Below are 20,874 nucleotides of genomic sequence, written 5' to 3' on the forward strand. Positions count from 1 at the left end.
CAATACTAATCACCCTTGCCTCTCAGGAGTGCCATTAATCGATTTTTTTATTTTTAGAGGAAAAATTTGCAATAAAAAAAACTGCGGCTGTGTCATGGACCCGGCCGCGTGTTGTACGTGAATACGTTTAGGTAACGGGTTATATTTTTTATATAAAATACGAGGTGTGTTCAAAAAGTAACGGGAATTTTTAAATTTCGCGGGTTTGGAGAGTCTGATTGTAAATTTTTTTTTTTATTATGTTGGTACACATGCCCCTGAAGTACGATAAAATTTTCAGTAATATTCATTGTTTACTTCTTAAGTGGCAGCCGTTAAGGTTAGACGTGTTTTTCGAGCTTGGCGATTTTTGTTTGTTAAAAAAAATGGATCAAAGAATTTGTATTAAATTTTGCGTAAAAAATGAAATAAAGTGTGTGAAATGTTAATAAAGGCATATGGTGAGTCTGCTATGAGTAAAACAAGGATTTACGAGTGGTATAAGCGTTTCCAAGATGGCCGCGAAAACGTTGAAGATGACGAACGACCTGGACGTCCAAGCACATCAACAACCGATGAAAACGTGAAAAAAGTGAAAGAAATGGTTATGAACGATCGCCGAATCACAATCAGAGAAGTCGCTGATGATGTTGCCATATCAATTGGCTCATGCCATGAAATTTTTTCTGATGTTTTGGGTATGAAACGTGTGGCAGCAAAATTTGTTCCAAAATTGTTGAATTTCGAACAAAAACAGCGGAGAATGGAAGTTGCTCAAGAGTCACTCAATGAAGTCGACAACGATGCGGATCTACTGAAACGCGTTATAACAGGTGACGAAACATGGGTTTACGGATATGATGTCAAAACTAAGGCTCAATCGTCCCAGTGGAGGCATTCTGGATCGCCAAGACCGAAAAAGGCTCGACAAGTGCGGTCGAATGTGAAGGTTATGCTCACTGTGTTCTTCGATTTTAATGGCATAGTGCATCATGAATTCTTGCCACAAGGTCAAACAATCAATAAGGAGTACTACCTACAAGTTCAACGCCGTTTGCGTGAAGCAATCCGAAAAAAACGCCCGGATTTGTGACAAAACAATTCATGGATTTTGCACCACGATAATGCACCTGCTCACACTTCATTGCTTGTTCGTGAATTTTTGGCCAAAAACAAAACTTTAACGATGCCCCAGCCTCCATATTCGCCAGACATGGCTCCATGTGACTTTTTTCTATTTCCAAACATAAACAGAACATTAAAAGGCCGTCGTTTTACAAGCATAGATGACATTAAAAGCGAATCGCTGAAAGAGCTGAAAGCTATCACAAAGATCGAGTTTCAGAAGTGTTTCGAGGATTGGAAAAAGCGCTGGCACAAGTGTATTGTATGCGAAGGGGACTACTTTGAAGGCGACAATATTAATGTAGATGAATAAATAAATATTTTTTTCAAAAAACGAAAATTCCCGTTACTTTTTGAACACACCTCGTATTTTTATTTATGTATTTAGGATGAAACAATGTGTCTTCATAATCGACGATCGAACACAATCTATGCCTATACAGTCCGTAGTCGATGTAGAAGCGATTTCATCATCCTCCTGCATAATATCAACCGCCCCAGCTGCAGATGTACTGGACACCGTCGTTGTTGATCCGCTCGGCCGCATTCATTCTTTTACGTTCCCGGCACAGCTTGACTCGGTCATATGGTGTTTTATTATTCCCATTCGATTGTTCTTGAGAAGCCTTTCCAACCGTATACGATCTCTGTATTTGGTTTTGGCTTTTCGACGCGTATAGGCCGACATTATATATTTTTGATAATATTTTTTTATTCTAACACCTTATTATATTAACTGTCACTATTTTACTCTAATGTTTTATAAACAATCGATAGATTGTGACGACAGCTGACGATTAAAACTTGTACGAACATCGTAGCTTCTCCGAGTCAAAAAAGTTATACTAATTGCAAATCTCGATACGCAGCAAAATGATCTCAAAATGGCGGCCCTTCCCCTCCACCGCGCGCAATGCGTCACAGTCCTCGTTTATCGTAATGGATTCTTTGATCCTTTAGCTATCCAGTGGTCTAATTTAATTTTGAATGAAGACGATAGATTCGAAACTATAATGCCAAACTGTATCCCCCGATTTTGTTATCATTAGGTTTTTTTGGATTGCCTCCATATGATAGCAGATTTAAAGACGTATTCACGTCAAAATTTTACATCCGGTTATGAACCTAAACGTACATATTCGTTTAAAGAAACACCTAGAAGTCATTTTTTTTTTCAAATCCCCCAAAAAACGGAAAAAAGAAAGATTTTCGTTCCGAAAACCTAATTGCGGCGCCCATTGTTGACAGCTACGCTAAATATCGATTTTTCGTTTTCGATTTAAGTTGGGTACATACACACAGATGTACATAAACACTTACATACACCTGCGCACACAAGATCAATTTGTAAAAACCACACTTTTTCGTCCTTTAGAGGACCTTAAAATGGATATTTCCGGCGGAAGCTCAGAACCGGAAATTATGCACGATTACGTTAGCCTTATCTCTTACTACAGTAAGAGAAGGTAAAAAATAATATTACTAAATTTCAGTTATGTAAAATTTCATTTTAAAATTTGATTTTAATTTGGAATTAATAATCTCTTTTAGTAATGTTATTTAATTAGTTTGGAGTAGTTATTAGTTGTTCTAGTGAACTTTGTTACCGTTATATTTGTTAATAATATGGAAAATGGTGCAATTTCAGTTTTAACTGTAACTAAACTATCGTAATTTTAATTAAAAATGGTTGGATGATTTTCAATATTAATTTACTTAGTGCATTAAATTAATTCAATTTTCTTTGTATTAATCAATACATCCAGTGTTAATAGGGAATCCGCCCGAAGTGATTGACCTGGAGCTACAAGAAGTGGGGAAGGGTATGGTAAATTAAAATTGATGTTGGATGTAGAAACAAGCTGGTGATAGACGCTGGTGGGAGTTCAAAGATCTGAACTGTCGGAATTGTTTCCAATCCAGGATTTAATTACACTATCCTGGTGGAAACAGTCCGTCTATATTGCAACACTCAGGAGTCGATATCCAGGGTGCTCAAAACCAGGATCACTGATTTTTTTTTTTTGTTTCCTCTGAATTAAAGTGGCCTTTATACATCCACTGTGTCCTGTAGGAAGCTAGATGTGACTCTGAATCACCACTAGCTAATGGAAATAACACAACCAAGTACTGTGGAGAAGTTTTAGAAAAAAGTGGGAGAAGCTGGACAGTTGGGGATAACATGTAATCCCTCCTTGTTCTGAGAAAGGTATCCCAATTTTAGAGAATTAGGCTAAACCAGGAAAGTCTTAGAGAATGCAGTCTGGGATAACCATTTCCTAATGTCCAATGCTTTATCTGTGGGCCTGTACCCAAGATTAGGAACACTCCCAGTGCCACCATGAGGATCAGATTAGGAACCCCCATCATCCTTACCCAGTAGATCTCTTTGTTTCTCTTCTACTCCTCCATCACATCCACTGAATGCAACCTTTTTTTTAACTAACCCATTCATTCTTTCAGATTCCAGCAAGTTATATATCCAGAAGGCATACCAAAGAAAACAAGTTCATCACTGAAGCTGGCCTGGAATATGAAGTGAACACCTTCTCTTCGGGGAAGATGGAGGTAATCTGTCGAGCGGATGTATTCGCCATCTACTCCACCCAGTCGGAAGTATTCCTCGATGAGGAAAGGCCAAGATTGGCTTCGGTAGTTGGTCAGTAGATGTTTTATTTAAATTTCTTTTATTTTTCGTTTTTCAATTTTTCATTTTTTGAATAACATTTATACAAGAATTTTGACTCTCAGTATTTTTTACTTTCTTACGATAGTTCAGAGCCTTGAAAATTGTCATTGCCATTATAATCTTAATTAAAATTGCTTAACAGCTGAGCAGTTCGGTTTCTTTCCTTATTCTGTAAAGATTACAATCAGTAAATATGATGAGTCAGCATCACTAGCAAGTACAACACGAAACAGCCATCCAATGATGGTCATGTGTCAATTAAGGAGATCTTAAGCCGAGGTCCAGGATATCCTCGGATGTTTGGGAAGATTAGCTTTGCATGATAAAAGGATTTGTGCGATGGAATAGTGATTTATGGGAATATTTGTAACAGAAAAGGGCTGGGGTCCTTGTTGATCAGTGTGGGGGCACTAAATTTGAGGGCGTTTTGGGCGATATTGCGGAGAATTTTGTCAAAAGCAAACCAATAAACCGGAAATACTAATTAAATAAGTCGATTTTCCATCGTTTCCAGCGATTTTCATTAAGCTTAATGAACTAACTGTATATCATATATTCGTGAGGATTTTCAAATATTAGTTGTCCCCCATAAAACATTTACTTTCAGATCCCACAAAAGTAAAAAAACATTCCTGTGAAGTAAGTAGAGTTTAGTCGCATGATAAGAGGATACTTTTGGGAATTTTGAACTATAATAAATAGATTGGATCTTTTATTTGAAATTGGAAACTGGATTATTTTCAGCTGAACCCCACAACTTACTTTCGATTTGTCCCTGTCAATTTTTGTTATCTATTGATAGTGACGTGTGAAGAATTGAAAGAAATTATTCTTTAATTAAACCAATGACCTTATCAAAGAGGATGGATGATAATAAACCTGAAATTAATTAGGGAAGTTAATTAAGTACCGTTATGGAATATTGGTAATTAAAAGGTAATAAAGTTAATTAAGGACTCATTAAATTTAACTTTTTCGCTGTTCAAATTAACTCCCTTCCTTAATAGTTCTTCCTAAATATGAAAAAGAGGAATATGCTATTAGAATGCAGGAAAATAAAAACAAAACAAAAATTAATTATGTTTTCGGAGTTTTGTACATTTTCAAAAAATGTATCCAGATCAAGAATGGATTCTGGGGAATCCTAAGAGAGTCTCTCAAGACGTAAAGGTGTAAAAAAAAATATATATATATATACTTGTGGAGATTTTCTTTTTTGGCCTTAGCAACCTACATCCCCCTAATAGCCTTGAATTCAGTCAACAACGTCACAGAATTAGGACATTTCCAAAGTTAGGAGAAAAGGTGGCTGTGAAAGGTTTAAGAGGTTAAAGCCCCAGGTAGAGGGGCTCAGAACAATAGAAGCTGCCCCAGATATAAGGACGCCAAGCTCGGGACACTCAATCGCATTCAGAGCATTGCATTCACTCCCTGAGGATTCATTCTTACATTTCTCTTCACGACGCCACTCTACTCCGTCAGTCAGTTTAGCCAATTCTTTTAGGAGGGTCTAAGCCCAGGTAGGGCTCAGAACAGTAGAAGCTGCCCCAGATATAAGGACGCCAAGCTCGAGTCACTCAATCGCATTCAGGGCATTGCATTCACTCCCTGAGGATTCATTCTTACACTCTCTTCACGACGCCACTCTACTCCGTCAGTCAGTTCAGCCAATTCTTTTAGGAGTGTCTAAGCCCAGGTAGGGCTCAGAACAGTAGAAGCTGCCCCAGATATAAGGACGCCAAGCTCGAGTCTCTCAATCGCATTCAGGGCATTGCATTCACTCCCTGAGGATTCATTCTTACACTCTCTTCACGACCTTACTCTACACCGTCAGTCAGTTTAGCCAATTCTTTTAGATGGATTAAAGCCCCAGGTAGGGCTCAGAACAGTAGAAGCTGCCCCAGATATAAGGACGCCAAGCTCGAGTCACTCAATCGCATTCAGGGCATTGCATTCACTCCTTGAGGATTCATTCTTACACTCTGTTCACGACGCCACTCTACTCCGTCAGTCAGTTCAGCCAATTCTTTTAGGAGGGTCTAAGCCCAGGTAGGGCTCAGAACAGTAGAAGCTGCCCCAGATATAAGGACGCCAAGCTCGAGTCACTCAATCGCATTCAGGGCATTGCATTCACTCCCTGAGGATTCATTCTTACACTCTCTTCACGACGCCACTCTACTCCGTCAGTCAGTTCAGCCAATTCTTTTAGGAGGGTCTAAGCCCAGGTAGGGCTCAGAACAGTAGAAGCTGCCCCAGATATAAGGACGCCAAGCTCGAGTCACTCAATCGCATTCAGGGCATTGCATTCACTCCCTGAGGATTCATTCTTACACTCTCTTCACGACCTTACTCTACACCGTCAGTCAGTTTAGCCAATTCTTTTAGATGGATTAAAGCCCCAGGTAGGGCTCAGAACAATAGAAGCTGCCCCAGATATAAGGACGCCAAGCTCGGGATAACTAGCCGATAACTCGTAGCCAGTAATTCAGCCTAGTTAATCCGATCACTATATTCCGCTCTTGCCTATCGAATTATAGCTACTAAAATCTCCTTATCGTGGCCGTACGCATCGACATCAACCTCCCCTTCAGCTAAAGTACCCCCCTTCTCTCGAGATTACCTCACAATTTCTGTGTGAAGACTTCTTACATAAACTTACAATGATACTTCCTCTTCTTGCGTAAGACGTTAGAACAATTTTTTTTTAAAAAAAAAAAATGCAATATTGAGAAGTGATAATATTATTTTCTACAACGGAAGTTATGCTGAGAGAAAAGAGAAGTTACAAGATCTCAGATAAAGAACCACCTGACGATATATAGTACTCTATTGTAGCTCCTGTGTATTGGGAATGAACATTGTGAAACACAATAGGCTAAATACTACTGATGGTGTTTGAGAGGCTGTACGAGAGGAGCTGGACCACTTCAGCAGTGGCTAATGTTCAGTACGCGCTCAACTTACTATACAGCTTTCTGATTCGAGGACTGTTGATCCACACGCCCCGCAGGCTTCAAGAAGTACGGGAGTTTTCAATTGTCTTGGAAAGGAGCACTTAAACACTACCCCTCTCTCTCTGTCCAATCGACCCATTCCCAATAGACTCTTTTTTTGCTCCCCCTAAAAGAGAAGGAAAGCCCAACTTGTGGAGGAAAAAAGCTTTCCTGCCCCGCACCTTAAAGCTTAGTGGTTGTTCCTAGAATTTACATTTAGTTTGGCTTCGTTTTCTTCCTTTACTTCCTTTACATTACTTATTCGGTCCCCATTGTCTAATACAATTACCACTTTCTCTAGTGCTGTTCTGGAAAATGAAAATGTTTACTCTGATGAGGAAAATATTTTTAAAAGAAAAACTGGGGACAGGAAGAGAGATAGAAACAGATTTTCTTGGAACGCGTAGTTTTGAAACAATTGTTGCAGCTAGTTTTTGCTAAAGGAATAGGGAACATTTTCCAGGATAATGATATAGGAAAAGTCCCGAATACATTTTTAATAATACATACAAAAATCACCTCGAAACGAGGACGAAGGAATCGCCTCTTCTTATGATGAGATTATTGAACGAATCATCAGATATCAGTCATCAGTATCCTCTGTTTTCACTTGACGGATGGAGTTAGGCTACCCCAGCCTAACGTTCATGAACGTTTACCAAGCAGGCGTCAGCGTTCCCGTGTATACGATAGACGAGAGGCTAGCGTTCTTATTGTTACTATTACGACATTCCAAAACTGGGCTCTGTTATTACCTGGTGATTTGTGTACATTAATGGAAGGCACAAACCCATTGGGTTTCTGTGGGTTTAGTGAGAGAGAGAGAGAGAGAGAATGTAGACAGTTGTCAACATGATCATGAGAGTAACATTTGTATCACACATACATATGTACCAGGAGGAACTGGGACCTATACCAGATCCGCTTGAATCCTCTTGCTCTACAAATCATACCATAATGCTAACCCACTTTCTGGGTATAACACCCATACTCTGCTGGAGCGTCGTTGGATGGTCCCCCAACACCCCAACCAACACACTGGTCCTTTAATTTCAAATCATCTACATATCCTAGACCGCTTCTAACCATTTGCTCACTACTATTCTGGGATATCCCATTTTGCTACCACTATGATAAACCGGTACAGTCCAGTTAACCCTTTACACTTCTCCATACAAAATTTCCTAGCCTAGATCTCTGAACTAAAACCCAACAGACACTGGTCATGGCCATGGTCAGTGTGATACGGTTTCACCAATTAGCCAACCACGGTATTACACTGAAATATATATATATGCAAACACATACACCACGCTGTTGGTACCATGTTTTGGATGGTACATTCCATTTTGGTGGAGGGGTGGAGCGGGGAGATACATAAAGTGAATGCAGTTTGCGTTGACAATGAGTCTAATAGTCAGGTGTTGCAAAGTGGAGGGGGAGCCTGTGTCCAAGGTTGTCCCTAGTTTAGGGCTATTCATATAATTTATTTTGGTAATCTAGGTCTAACTAATTTAATGGTTTATTTGCATAATAAATGAACCTCTAATCCTTTAAGGGCTCAAATTTAAGACCCCCCTAATGTATAAAATTCATCCGATATATACAGGGTGAACCAGTAAGTATTGTCCATAGGCCTACTGTGTAAAGTACATCTAAAGTGGAGTTCAATGACTTACTGGCCAACTTTATATTTTCCACTGTTCTTGAGTGACGTCACTTTAAATTTTTTTCTAAAATCGTTACTTTTTTTGCAATAAAAATGTTATTACTCAGAAAGTTTTAGTCCGAATTCGATTCTAATGACACAATTAGAAAGACAGATAAATTTTCTAAAAATTGACACCATTTTGAAGCATAAGTTATTTTCCAAACAGCCTAAATCTTCCTCCAGAAACTGGGAAAATAAAAGTAATCGAAATTTTTGAAGAAAACTCATTAGGCCCTTATTTGATCATTATCAGACCTAGGTGCTGGCAACTTTTATACAAAGTTTCCTTGTTTAATGGGCTCTCTAACGTGGTATATTATTTTCCAGGATTCATTTTTATCTTCGTAAAAGAGAAATTACGTTTGTTTTTGCAAGTTAAAACGTGTTCACGAGCACCACAACAGTATTAGTTTAATTCAAGTTATTTAATTCATTGAAAAAACTCTTTTAGATAGACCAGTAGTCAATTTTTAGAGTAGGCTGTCTTAAAATAAGGAAGTCAAAAGTTACAAATTGCACTTGAAAAAAAAAATTCTGATCTCTCTGAAATATTTGAGAAAATGTTAGGTGACAAGTCCCATAAAATCCATAAATTTCCTGTAACTGCATAGATTGGATAGATTAGTTCAAGATTATCTTGGATTCAAGATATACTAGGTAAGGGGAAACATGGGTTGATTTATTCAAGAATAAGAAGATATACTACGGTAAATCAAATATAAATGGTAATTTTGCTATTCTTCTTAGAGTGCAGGTCCTACCTACGTAGGTAATGTTGTGTGGAGTAGATGTTTGGTTCATGAGGAGTGGGGGAACCGGTCTGGTTAGCGTTCAAGGTCGCCATTGCCGTCAGTACAGCCATTACCGAGCAAGAGGTCCCTTCGTCTGTTGCGCAGCGGATTATCATAAAGTTTTTAATCAATGAAGGCGTTAAACCGTCGGAAATTTTAACTGCGGGCACAGTTTGGGGCCAGTACACTGTCTTAGAATCGTGTGTTTGCTTGGGCGACCTGGACCTGTTTTTGGTTTTCAGTCAATAACCTCGGAATCCCACCGAGCACTAATTTTTCTGAAACCGAGTTGATCAGTGATTATGGATTGAACACTTCCATAGCTGATACACACACTTCTGATGAAATTTTTTCCACGGTTAACCGGCGATCACGTTCAATAAGCTCTCGAACGGCAGGAATATTGGTCATCTGTAAGGCTTGTCCTTGGGCGTCGATCATCACTTTCGTTTATCGAACCCGTTCTCGTCCGTCCTTAAATTCTCTCGCCCACGCAAACACACGATTCTGAGACAGTGTACTGTCCCCCAAAACTGTGCCCGCAAACGAGTTAAAATTTCCGACGGTTCTCATTAATTAAAAACTTTATGTTAATCCGCTGCGCAACAGACTGAAGAAGGGGTCCCTTGCTCGGTTATGGCTTTACTGACGTCAATGGCGACCTTGAACGCTAACCAGACCGGTTCCCCAACTCCTCATGAACTAAACATCTACTCCACACAACATTATCTATGTAGGACCTTGCACTCTAAGAAGAATACCAAAATTTCCGACGGTTCTCATTAATTAAAAACTTTATGTTAATCCGCTGCGCAACAGACTGAAGAAGGGGTCCCTTGCTCGGTTATGGCTTTACTGACGTCAATGGCGACCTTCAACGCTAACCAGACCGGTTCCCCAACTCCTCATGAACTAAACATCTACTCCACACAACATTATCTATGTAGGACCTTGCACTCTAAGAAGAATACCAAAATTTCCGACGGTTCTCATTAATTAAAAACTTTATGTTAATCCGCTGCGCAACAGACTGAAGAAGGGGTCCCTTGCTCGGTTATGGCTTTACTGACGTCAATGGCGACCTTGAACGCTAACCAGACCGGTTCCCCAACTCCTCATGAACTAAACATCTACTCCACACAACATTATCTATGTAGGACCTTGCACTCTAAGAAGAATACCAAAATTTCCGACGGTTCTCATTAATTAAAAACTTTATGTTAATCCGCTGCGCAACAGACTGAAGAAGGGGTCCCTTGCTCGGTTATGGCTTTACTGACGTCAATGGCGACCTTGAACGCTAACCAGACCGGTTCCCCAACTCCTCATGAACTAAACATCTACTCCACACAACATTATCTATGTAGGACCTTGCACTCTAAGAAGAATACCAAAATTTCCGACGGTTCTCATTAATTAAAAACTTTATGTTAATCCGCTGCGCAACAGACTGAAGAAGGGGTCCCTTGCTCGGTTATGGCTTTACTGACGTCAATGGCGACCTTGAACGCTAACCAGACCGGTTCCCCAACTCCTCATGAACTAAGCATCTACTCCACACAACATTATCTTTGTAGGACCTTGCACTCTAAGAAGAATACCAAAATTTCCGACGGTTCTCATTAATTAAAAACTTTATGTTAATCCGCTGCGCAACAGACTGAAGAAGGGGTCCCTTGCTCGGTTATGGCTTTACTGACGTCAATGGCGACCTTGAACGCTAACCAGACCGGTTCCCCAACTCCTCATGAACTAAACATCTACTCCACACAACATTATCTATGTAGGACCTTGCACTCTAAGAAGAATACCAAAATTTCCGACGGTTCTCATTAATTAAAAACTTTATGTTAATCCGCTGCGCAACAGACTGAAGAAGGGGTCCCTTGCTCGGTTATGGCTTTACTGACGTCAATGGCGACCTTGAACGCTAACCAGACCGGTTCCCCAACTCCTCATGAACTAAACATCTACTCCACACAACATTATCTAGGTAGGACCTTGCACTCTAAGAAGAATACCAAAATTACCGTTTATATTTGATTTACCGTAGTATTCAGGACTTTGTGGAGGTTGTATCATTGGAAAAGTTAAGAGGAATGGTCACGAATAGTGTTGCAAGTAATAAGTAGCTCGATTAGTAAATTATTTCAAAATACTAAGTAGTGCATGAATCTGTATCTAAGTTTTCAAGCAACCATTTTAAAACGAAAAGCATTTAATATTAAAAATATTAGCTCTTATCTTTTCTAGCAAATTGAGAAAAGAAGTTAATAAACAGCAAAAGTTAAAAATAAAATAATTTGTACCAAAAATAAATAAATAAATAAATAAATACAGTCCCTTTATTTATGAACTCTGACGTAATTTCATAAAGGATGCAAACTGAGAGACGAAGAGTTTTAAAGAGCGGTAGGGGGAGCGGAAGGAAGGAGGGAAGGACTGCTTCACAAAGGGACTTCAGTCTTCATCACGTCACCCCCTAACTTTGATATCACTGCCACCATACTCTAGGGTCACGGTCCCCTTTGTGGTGTCGTGGGCCAGAGTAACTAAACAACTTTGTCCAGCACAATATTAACTTGCAAGTGAAGCGTTTTCTCTCTCTCTCTCTCTCTCTCGCTCTATCTCTCTCTCTCACACACACACAATGAAATTACATTAAACAAAATTATAACTTCAACTTTATTGTTGTGCAAAGCTCTCTGTAAAAAAGAGAGAGCAAAAAGGAACAAAAAATTAAATACTTCAAACTGAAGAAATGAACATAACCTTTCTGGTTGTACTCACACTGCTGTATTTATCTATAACATTTGGGGTGGGTGTTGGTCTAGTGGTCAAGATAGTGGCTTTGTATGATGGAGATCCCCAGATCGAATCCCAAGTATGACTACTTTTTATTTGTTACAAAAAAAAAAAAAAATTGTTTATTGTAAAGTATGAGCTTCCGCCCCCTGTCCACGACCTAATTACTATCTAATTGGTAGTTGGACGTTCAGTCCCACCTGAAAAAAAACAGGCGATTACTTTACTTTTATCTGTAACACTTTCAAACACAAGAAAACCTTTTTACTGGCTTTTATTTCATCGTTTAATACTCTGAGACGAAATCCTATAGATCTATTGTACACTCCAATGGAGCCCAGGGTAAGACCCGCGTTTAAAAAAAATAAAAAAAACAATTCATCCAGATTGGTCCTAGCGAGGTCCCAAGAACTGCGAGGAGCCAGCAGTTAAGATAAAGAGATCTCTCCCAACAAAACATCTGCCTACAGTATTTGGAAGTAGTCTCAGCTAATTAAAAGAAGGTTCTGCAGAGGATGCTGGAATGTGTATAGCCGGGGGGCTCCTAAAACCAAGTTAGGCTAAGATCCGGGCTTTTCTGGTAAAAAAAATACCACGGGAAAATGCGGGAAGTCAATTTTCATGATTAAAATAAGTTAGAACAACTATTTTTGGAAGTAGAAGCAGTTTAGAGAATAATTTCTTAGAATGACGATACCAAAAAGTCAACCCAACAAGTGTGTAAGCAAAAGAAAATGGTTGCAACTTAAAAAGAAAAAGAAAAGAAAATAGCAAATAAATAAATCAGTTAAAATAATTTCATCCCTAAAGTTGGAGATGATTCAGAAAACAGGGAACGTTGTGGAAAATAATCCATTTTAAGAGGAGATATAAATACTAGTTAGCGCACGCCCTGACAAACTAGTTGTAAGAGATCTTTTATAATACTAAGGATCTATGTGTTAAAAAGGACCAACTATTTCTGGATTACCAAGAAGGAGAAGTTAAAGATCCCTAATTTCCCGCGGGATATAGTATGAGACTGAGTGTGAGGAATTGAGAGAAAGAAAGTGAAAAAAAAGGAAATAGAGGTTTTGATAGATCTTCTGGAAGAAGAAGAGGAAAAGGGCTAGAATAGAGAAGTAGGAATGGGGGTATTGCTGGAAAATGTATAATACAAGGAGGAAGTACAACTAATAAGATGAAGTACAAAAAAAAAACAAAATGGAGAACGGAAGCAAAAAGTAATATGTAAAGAAAATGTGTTAGCCCTTTCAGTTTTCCTAGGGTAAGTGTCCGCCAGGAAGTGCCACCGCTGGAAATCAAGTGCCCACTTCCTTTTTACAAGAGAAAAGGAACAAGTAGAACAAGTACAATGAAAAGTTTAAAAAGTCCTTGGATTTTCTTTCTTTTCATTTCCTTCCGGTTTGCATTCCTTTTCCCCTATTTTCATTTTCCTTTCTACCCCCAGTCTCTCTCTAAATAGAGCTAGACCCTGGTTTAGATTGAAAATTTTCTTCATATATTTCTTTTTTGTATTCATTCTGTGACGTGGCAATTTTCTTTGTCCTAAATACAGATCAATTTTTTGTAGTCGAAGTTAATTCATTCTTTTTGTTTGTCTTCGACCTGTAGAGCTAAAGTGGCGGACAAGTGTACAGCATTTCACTTTATTGAACTCTTTTTCCTTTTCCGTTGCCTTCTATCTCGGACATAATCGGAAATAGAATTAATTTTACTTTTCTCTAAAGCTGTGCAAGGTCGCACATTTAGATGACCAATGGGCAAGTTGCGTAGTTTTGGGCACTCTACATGAGTAATTCAAGATTCTATCACCATAATAAACGACTCGCTTAAATTTTCAAATAAAGCATTACTTCCGGGAAATAAGGCGCCACGGTAGCCGAGCGGTTAAAGGCTAGACCCGCAAAGCTAGTATGCATTGTGGTACTGGGTTCGATTCCCGGTCTTAGGCCTTGGATTTTATTTAATGCTTAATATGAGAAATTTACAGTAAAGTATGTTTGCTAGTCGCCTCCGTCCACGACACCTAATTGGTAGTTGGACGTTAAGCCCCACCTGAAAAAATAGGCGCTTACTTTACTTTACTTTTACTTCCGGGAAATAAACCGTTTTAGATTTTTTTTTGGTGAGTTTTCTGAAGTTGAAAAAATTTTCATGCGCATAACCATTTAGTTTAGATTGCGCTCGTTAGATAAAGAAAGCAGGCAAAGAGCACTGCCCATTGTTCGCCTCTCCTGACCAAAGCCAGTATCCGAGCTTCAGGAAGTACCATCTAGCTGGCCAGTCATAATTGACCGGATGCATTTAATGCTATTATAGCAGATTAGAAGTCGTAGCGATCTAAGAAGGTTCATTTTACTTACGTCAAGTCAGGGGAAGGAAGTCCCTAAAGGTGAAATATTTGGACTTTCACGCATAGTCAAGAAGTCTCCCTACATACAAAGGACCAATACTTAGTCAATAATTGTCCTGCTGCCCTCATCCTTTTTTGGAGGCAATGAAAATTGTTACAGTTTCCTTTCATTTCCGTGAGTATTTACAAAAATGAAACTCTTAGTAATTTTACAAAAATACTTTAAATCTTGTAAGAAATATGCAACGTATTTAAGAACGTAGATTCCTTCGCGTAACACCACTTTCACTCCGCCCTTTAAAAACCGCTCTACTAAGTTATCCCTTTTTTCTTTTTTGCGCGCGCGGTAAAGCCCAGAGATTAGGGTGGAAAAGAGATCAGCTTGCCGCGAGGAACAAAAAAAAAAAGGGAGTTAGCCCTTTTCTCTTTTGGCAGTTCCATTAAGTTAAGTGCTAATTCCCCCAGTACTGTTAACAAGGTTGGAAGAAATTCTTCCCCAGGGAGATTATAAGGCTATTCTTAGCCTTGCTAAAAGGCGCTTTCCCTTTGCTTACCTAACTAAGCAGCACAAGTAAGCAGGAAGGATCATGTTACTGCTGCCTTTTTTTGCCCATTGTTTAACTTATATTTTCACGCCTTATCTTTCTTCCATTGTTTAAAATCTAAAAAAAATCACTTTAATATCCCTAATCCATAATAATTAACTGGAACTCCATTTATAAATGTCTTTCTTAATACTTCTATAGGAATACTTGTCCATTGCCATCGTTCCAAACAAGTAGTATGTCTTTATCAAAGCTTGTTATTATTATTATTTTGGTGCAGAATCAATTTTAAGAAATCTCGGGTAAATGACTCATAAGTTATAAACATTTATTCCCAAATTTTCTTTGTAATATAGGGCAGGGATGGCGAACCTTTTTGAGCGTGGGTCAAATTTTATTCATTTGGGGGGGGGGGTCACTAATGCTCATTTTCACAAGAGATAAGTTTAAAAAAGTTTAAACTGAATATTTTCAAAACTAAACATCTTTAAAACATTCAGTTGGCTTAACGGGTAAAACGGGGACGAAACAAGTGCTATGGAAGTCTCTTTTTACAAAACATAACTGAACAAAACCTTACAAAAGTGTGTTTTCTCAGAAGGAAAATCTAAATATGGTTATTTGCTTTGGGTTGTCCGATTTTTTTTTAACAAACAAAATATGAGTAAAATTATACATTTTATTATGATATGTTGTAAACACTTTTGCTTTATTTCAAATACTACAAAAAGCATTTGTCGTCATTTGCTTTTTAGAACTGTAATGATCAAACTAAAGGTTATACGAGATAGCATTTAAATTGCTTTTGTGTCAATGCGTGATTGAAAAAAAATACAGATAGAATATAAATTATCCACACAATTAGCAAAATCTAAATCAAACCCGCGTAAACAAACAAATGGTTGCCTAGCCATTTGTGGGTCAGTGTCTGACCCGCGGGTCATAGGTTTGCCATCACTGATATATGGAAAATCCTTCTTTATGACTCTAATTTTTCTGCAACAATCCTCAGATCTAATAGTTTTCGTGAAAAACAGTTGCTAAAAAATTGAGCTAACACGGCTGTTTCAGAAAATGTTCTTGTTGTTGTTGTTGTTTAATTATATATATTATATTTTAAAAATTTAGAATTTGAAAAAAAAAATGTGTAATTTGGGATTAGACGTCAGTGAAAGTAGAGTGAGTCTTCACGATGGATACTGATTATACAGGGTGAACCAGTAAGTATTGTCCATAGACCTACTGGGTGTAGTAACATACATCTAAAGTGGAGTTCAATGACGTATTGGCCAACTTCATATTTCCCACTGTTCTTGAGTGACGTCACTTTTCTAAAAACATTACTTTTTTCGCAATAAAAATGTTATTACTCAGAAAGTTTTAGTCCGAATTCGATTCTGATGACTCGGTTAAGAAAGACGGATGAATTTTCTATAAATTGACACCATTTTGAAGCCTAAGTTATTCTCCAAACAGCCTTAATCTTCCTACTGGATACTGGGAAAAATAAAAGTAATCGGAAATTTTTAAGAAAACTCATTAGGCCCTTACGTGATCATTATCAGACCTAGGTGCTGGCACTTTTCTGTAAAAAGTTTCCTTTGTCTAATGTGGGCTTTCAAAAGCGGTATATCATTTTTCCAGGATTCCTTTTATCTTCGTATGAGAGAAATTACGTTTGCTTTTGCAAGTTAAAACGTGTTCACGAGCATCACAACAGTGTTAGTTTAATTCAAGTTGTTTAATTCATTGAAAACTCTTTTAGATGGACTAGTAGTCAATTTTTAAAGTAGGCTGCCAACATAAGGAAGTCAAAGGTTACAAATTGCCCTTTACAATATTTACTTCTGATCTCTCTGAAATATTTGAGAAAATGTTAGGAAATATTTTAAACAAGTGCTATATGAAGTTGGCCAATACGTCATTGAACTCCACTTTAGTTGTACTACACACAGTAGGCCTATGGACAATACTTACTGGTTCATCTTGTATAAGTGTATGTTTGTATGTTTGTAAGAGTTTTAAGTTCGGTTTGGTGGTTGCGAGTAAATGTTAAAGGAAGAGAGAATATTCCACCTCTCCGAAAAGAGATAAACTATCAGAGTATGTTTCATTGAAAGGCTACTCTACATTAAAGAAGAAGACAAAGGGAAAACCCAATCCTTCCAAGGTCAAAGAGTTGGTTTTAAATATATATATATATAATAAAATAAAAACCTCCAAAGAATGATTCGAGCGCAACCATTCGCAAATGGACAAAAGCGACCCTGCCATAAATCTTGGGCAAGAGTAATGTTCTCCTACAGGCTCCTGTGTGTGCTTGTGAGCAGTGAAAATAAGGTGGAGGAGAAAGGAAAAACCAACTATCCCAGGGATCCTGTTGGCTTTCTGAGGAAAAACAAAAAACCACTCCCTGCTCCCCCCCCAAAAAAAAACAACTTGACAAAGAAAATAAGTGAAAAATTTCTCGAACCATTTTCCTTTTTTTTGGCGGTCCTAAACTCTAGTTTTCTATTTTCTCTCTCTTCTTTTTTTTTTTTAGAAAGGAAAACTCATCCCTGTTTTCATCCTTATAAATATTCACTGGCCAAAATGGGGAGGTTTCTATGTCCATAAAAGTGGCTCGAAGATAGAAAAGGCTGTGGCAGATGTTTTCTTCCTCTCTGACGTCATATTCACTTAAATACAAGAAAATTATAAAGGAGTTAGAATAGAATAGATTAAATTAGGGCGGCCTCAAGGCCTTCGCCACTGCGACCCCTTTGTATCTATTGTGGCTCCTCTCACTCTAAAGCTCACCCCCCCCAGACCTGTCCTTTTAATCAGACTCTTAATTCTGGAGAGCGACTTTTGGGTAAAGCTCCTCAGGCCTTGGTTTTTCCTACCCGAGAAGTAACATCTTTAGCCAGGACAAGCCCCTCACACTGACACAACACGTGCAGTGCAGTTTCCTCTTCTTCCTGGCAGAACCTACAAAGGCTGTCATCTGCCAGACCCATGCACGTGTTTTCTTAGCCGGCAGTGGCTCAGTTTAATTGGCCTACAATTATCCTTATAGCCCCACGCGGGCCTTGACGGAATAATTCTGCAGTCAGTCACGGCGAATAGCCTCTGATGAACTCCTTCGCCTGTCTCTGTCCAGTGGTGGCGAGCCACCACTCCTGAAACCTACTCTGCACCCACGAATTAATGGCCGGAGTCTTAACACACTTCGAAACCTCAAAACTGCCAACGAAGTGTCCCGCAGAGCCTTCCCGGGCCAATGAATCTTCGAATGACCAGGTACCCAAACCAGAAAGACCTTATTCTGATCACTAATTTCCTTCAGCAACTCCCAGACAGTCCCAAACCAGCCTTGAGTTGACCTGGTAGGGAACCAATAGCTCGTAGAGCAGCCTGACTATCCGAGAAAATTATGACCTTAGAATTAATAATTCCTCGCCCCTTAATATAAGGGAGTTTCGGGGCGCCACGGTAGCCGAGCGGTTAGTGACGAGACCTGCGAAGGTAATATGTATTGTGGTACTGGGTTCGATTCCCAGTCTTTAGGCCTTGGATTTTATTTAATGGTTAATAAAAGAAATTTACAGTAAAGTATGTTTTTGCTAGTCGCCTCCGTCCACGAAATCTAATTGGTAGTTGGACGTTAAGCCCCGCCTGAAAAAATAGGCGATTACTTTACTCTTTTTTTTTTATAAGGGAGTTTCTTGCTCTTCAGCGTTAGGTGGGAGGTGATCATTTTTAGGACTTATTCAGGACCATCACTCCGGCCCACTTTTAGTTTATCCCATTTCCCTGAATGGATCCTGTTTAACATGATGCTTAAAAATGGGTATGGATTTTTTTTTTCGCGCCAAAGTTTAAATTATTAAAAGTCAACAGTTGTGCGGCGGAAATACGAAGCTGTATTTCCATACCATTAGTTTAGTCCCTGTGTGTGGTTACCAGAAAATCTGTCAGGTACCTTGAGAATAGTATTTTAGTTTTCCCCTAAGATTGAAGAAAATGTAATTATGAAAATTGCGGTAAAAGTTTCTTCGAGTTTGAAAACAAAAAAAAATATTTGGATGATGTGCATGTTACAACCTGTCTCTATGTAACGGCCATCTCTGCTATCACAACTTGAAAAAAAAAAAAATGAAATGAAATAAATAAATATTGGAAAGTTCACGCCTCTTGTTTTAGTGATAAAAACGTTTATATTTATTTATTTATTTATTTTTAGAGTACGTGATTTACGATATGCCGTGAATTTATCACTTTCTGTTTTTATGAAATACTTCTACGAGTGTAGAGAATAAAGTGTCTATCTAGCGGTACTGAAAGTGAAATAGATGACAGCGCACTACGCCCCAAGTGGCGATCAACACAACTATCACAAAAGCCAGTTTAAATTTATTTCTAAAGTAAATTTAAATAACAGAAAAATGAATGAACCGTTTTGTTTTTAGATAATTTTGATTTATGTTTTAAGAAAAGATCATTTTTGTTTAAGTTGCTTTTTAAATAAAAGTTTCTGGTTATCCCCTCCCCTCGGAGTTTAATATTAACCTTTTAAGTGTGTTTGACGTGTATACACGTGAAAACCAAATCTCTATTACGGTGCGTTCGACGTGTACGAGGGTCGTTTGAAAAGTCCGTGCAAAGTCAGAGAGATAGCACTACTGGCCCGTATCGAGGTTATGTTTAGTTAGTAGCATCTCTTGGAAGAACACACACCAAGTTTCAGCCAGATCGGTCTATTTCTTTGTGTTTGACATTCGTTTGAATCGAGGAAGTCGAGTGATTTTCAAAAAATGGACGAAAAAGAATTTCGTGTGTTGATTAAACACTACTTTATGAAAGGCAAAACGCCTCAGGAGACTAAAGAGAAGCTTGATAAACATTATGGTGACTCTGCACCTTCGATTAGAACAGTTTATAAGTGGTTTCAAAACTTTCAGAGTGGCCACATGGGCACAAGGGACGCTGAACGTTCTGGACGCCCTGTTGAGGTTACTACTCCAGAAATCATTGATAAAATCCATGATATGGTGATGGATGACAGAAGAGTGAAGGTGCGTGAGATTGCTAGTGCTGTGGGCATCTCGAATGAACGGGTACATAATATTTTGCATCAACATTTGGACCATGACAAAGCTATCCGCAAGATGGGGGTGCCGCGATTGCTCACGCTTGACCAAAAACGAAATCGTGTGAAGTGTTGCAAGGACGGTTTGCAGCTGTTCCAGAAGAATCCGCAGGACTTTAAGCGTCGTTTCGTCACTGTGGATGAAACATGCGATACATCACTACACTCCTGAGACCAAAGAACAATCTAAACAATGGGTTACCAAGGGGGAATCTGCGCCAAAAAAGGCGAAGACCGTTCCTTCGGCTGGAAAGATTATGGCGACTGTCTTTTGGGATTCGCAAGGAATAATCCTCATCGACTATCTGGAAAAGGGTAAAACTATTACAGGTGCATATTATTCATCGTTATTTGACCGTTTGAAAACCGAGATGCAAGAAAAACGCCCACGATTGGCCCACAAAAAAGTCCTTTTCCATCACGACAACGCACCAGCTCACACCTCAGCAGTTGTGGTCGCAAAATTAATGGAAATAGGGTTCCAACTCGTTTCACATCCCCCCTATTCTCCAGACTTGGCTCCCTCGGACTACTATTTGTTCCCCAATATGAAGAAATGGCTGGCGGGAAAAAGATTTTATTCAAACGAGGAGGTGATTGCAGAAACGAATGGCTATTTTTCAGACTTGGACAAATCCTATTATTCGGAAGAGATCAACAAACTAGAGCAGCGTTGGACGAAGTGTATAAGCCTAAAAGGAGACTATGTTGAAAAATAAAAAAGGTTTACCCCAAAAAATTGAGTAGTT

General features: G+C 38.7%; 1 protein-coding gene across 2 annotated transcripts in view; it reads left to right on the top strand.

Annotated features, from left to right (window-relative positions):
* Window positions 1-20,874, top strand: part of LOC141458844 (cell adhesion molecule 2-like) — a 601,780-nt gene that overhangs the window by 542,986 nt on the left and 37,920 nt on the right. For both annotated transcript variants that reach the window (XM_074137381.1, XM_074137380.1), the window contains exon 6: window positions 3,568-3,763. In XM_074137381.1, coding sequence (XP_073993482.1) covers window positions 3,568-3,763 — 196 coding nt within the window. The remainder of the gene's footprint in view (window positions 1-3,567; window positions 3,764-20,874) is intronic.

Source organism: Rhodnius prolixus, unplaced genomic scaffold (assembly GCF_049639745.1).
Source record: "Rhodnius prolixus isolate KJV_2025 unplaced genomic scaffold, Rpr scaffold_5, whole genome shotgun sequence".
Lineage (NCBI taxonomy): Eukaryota > Metazoa > Arthropoda > Insecta > Hemiptera > Reduviidae > Rhodnius > Rhodnius prolixus.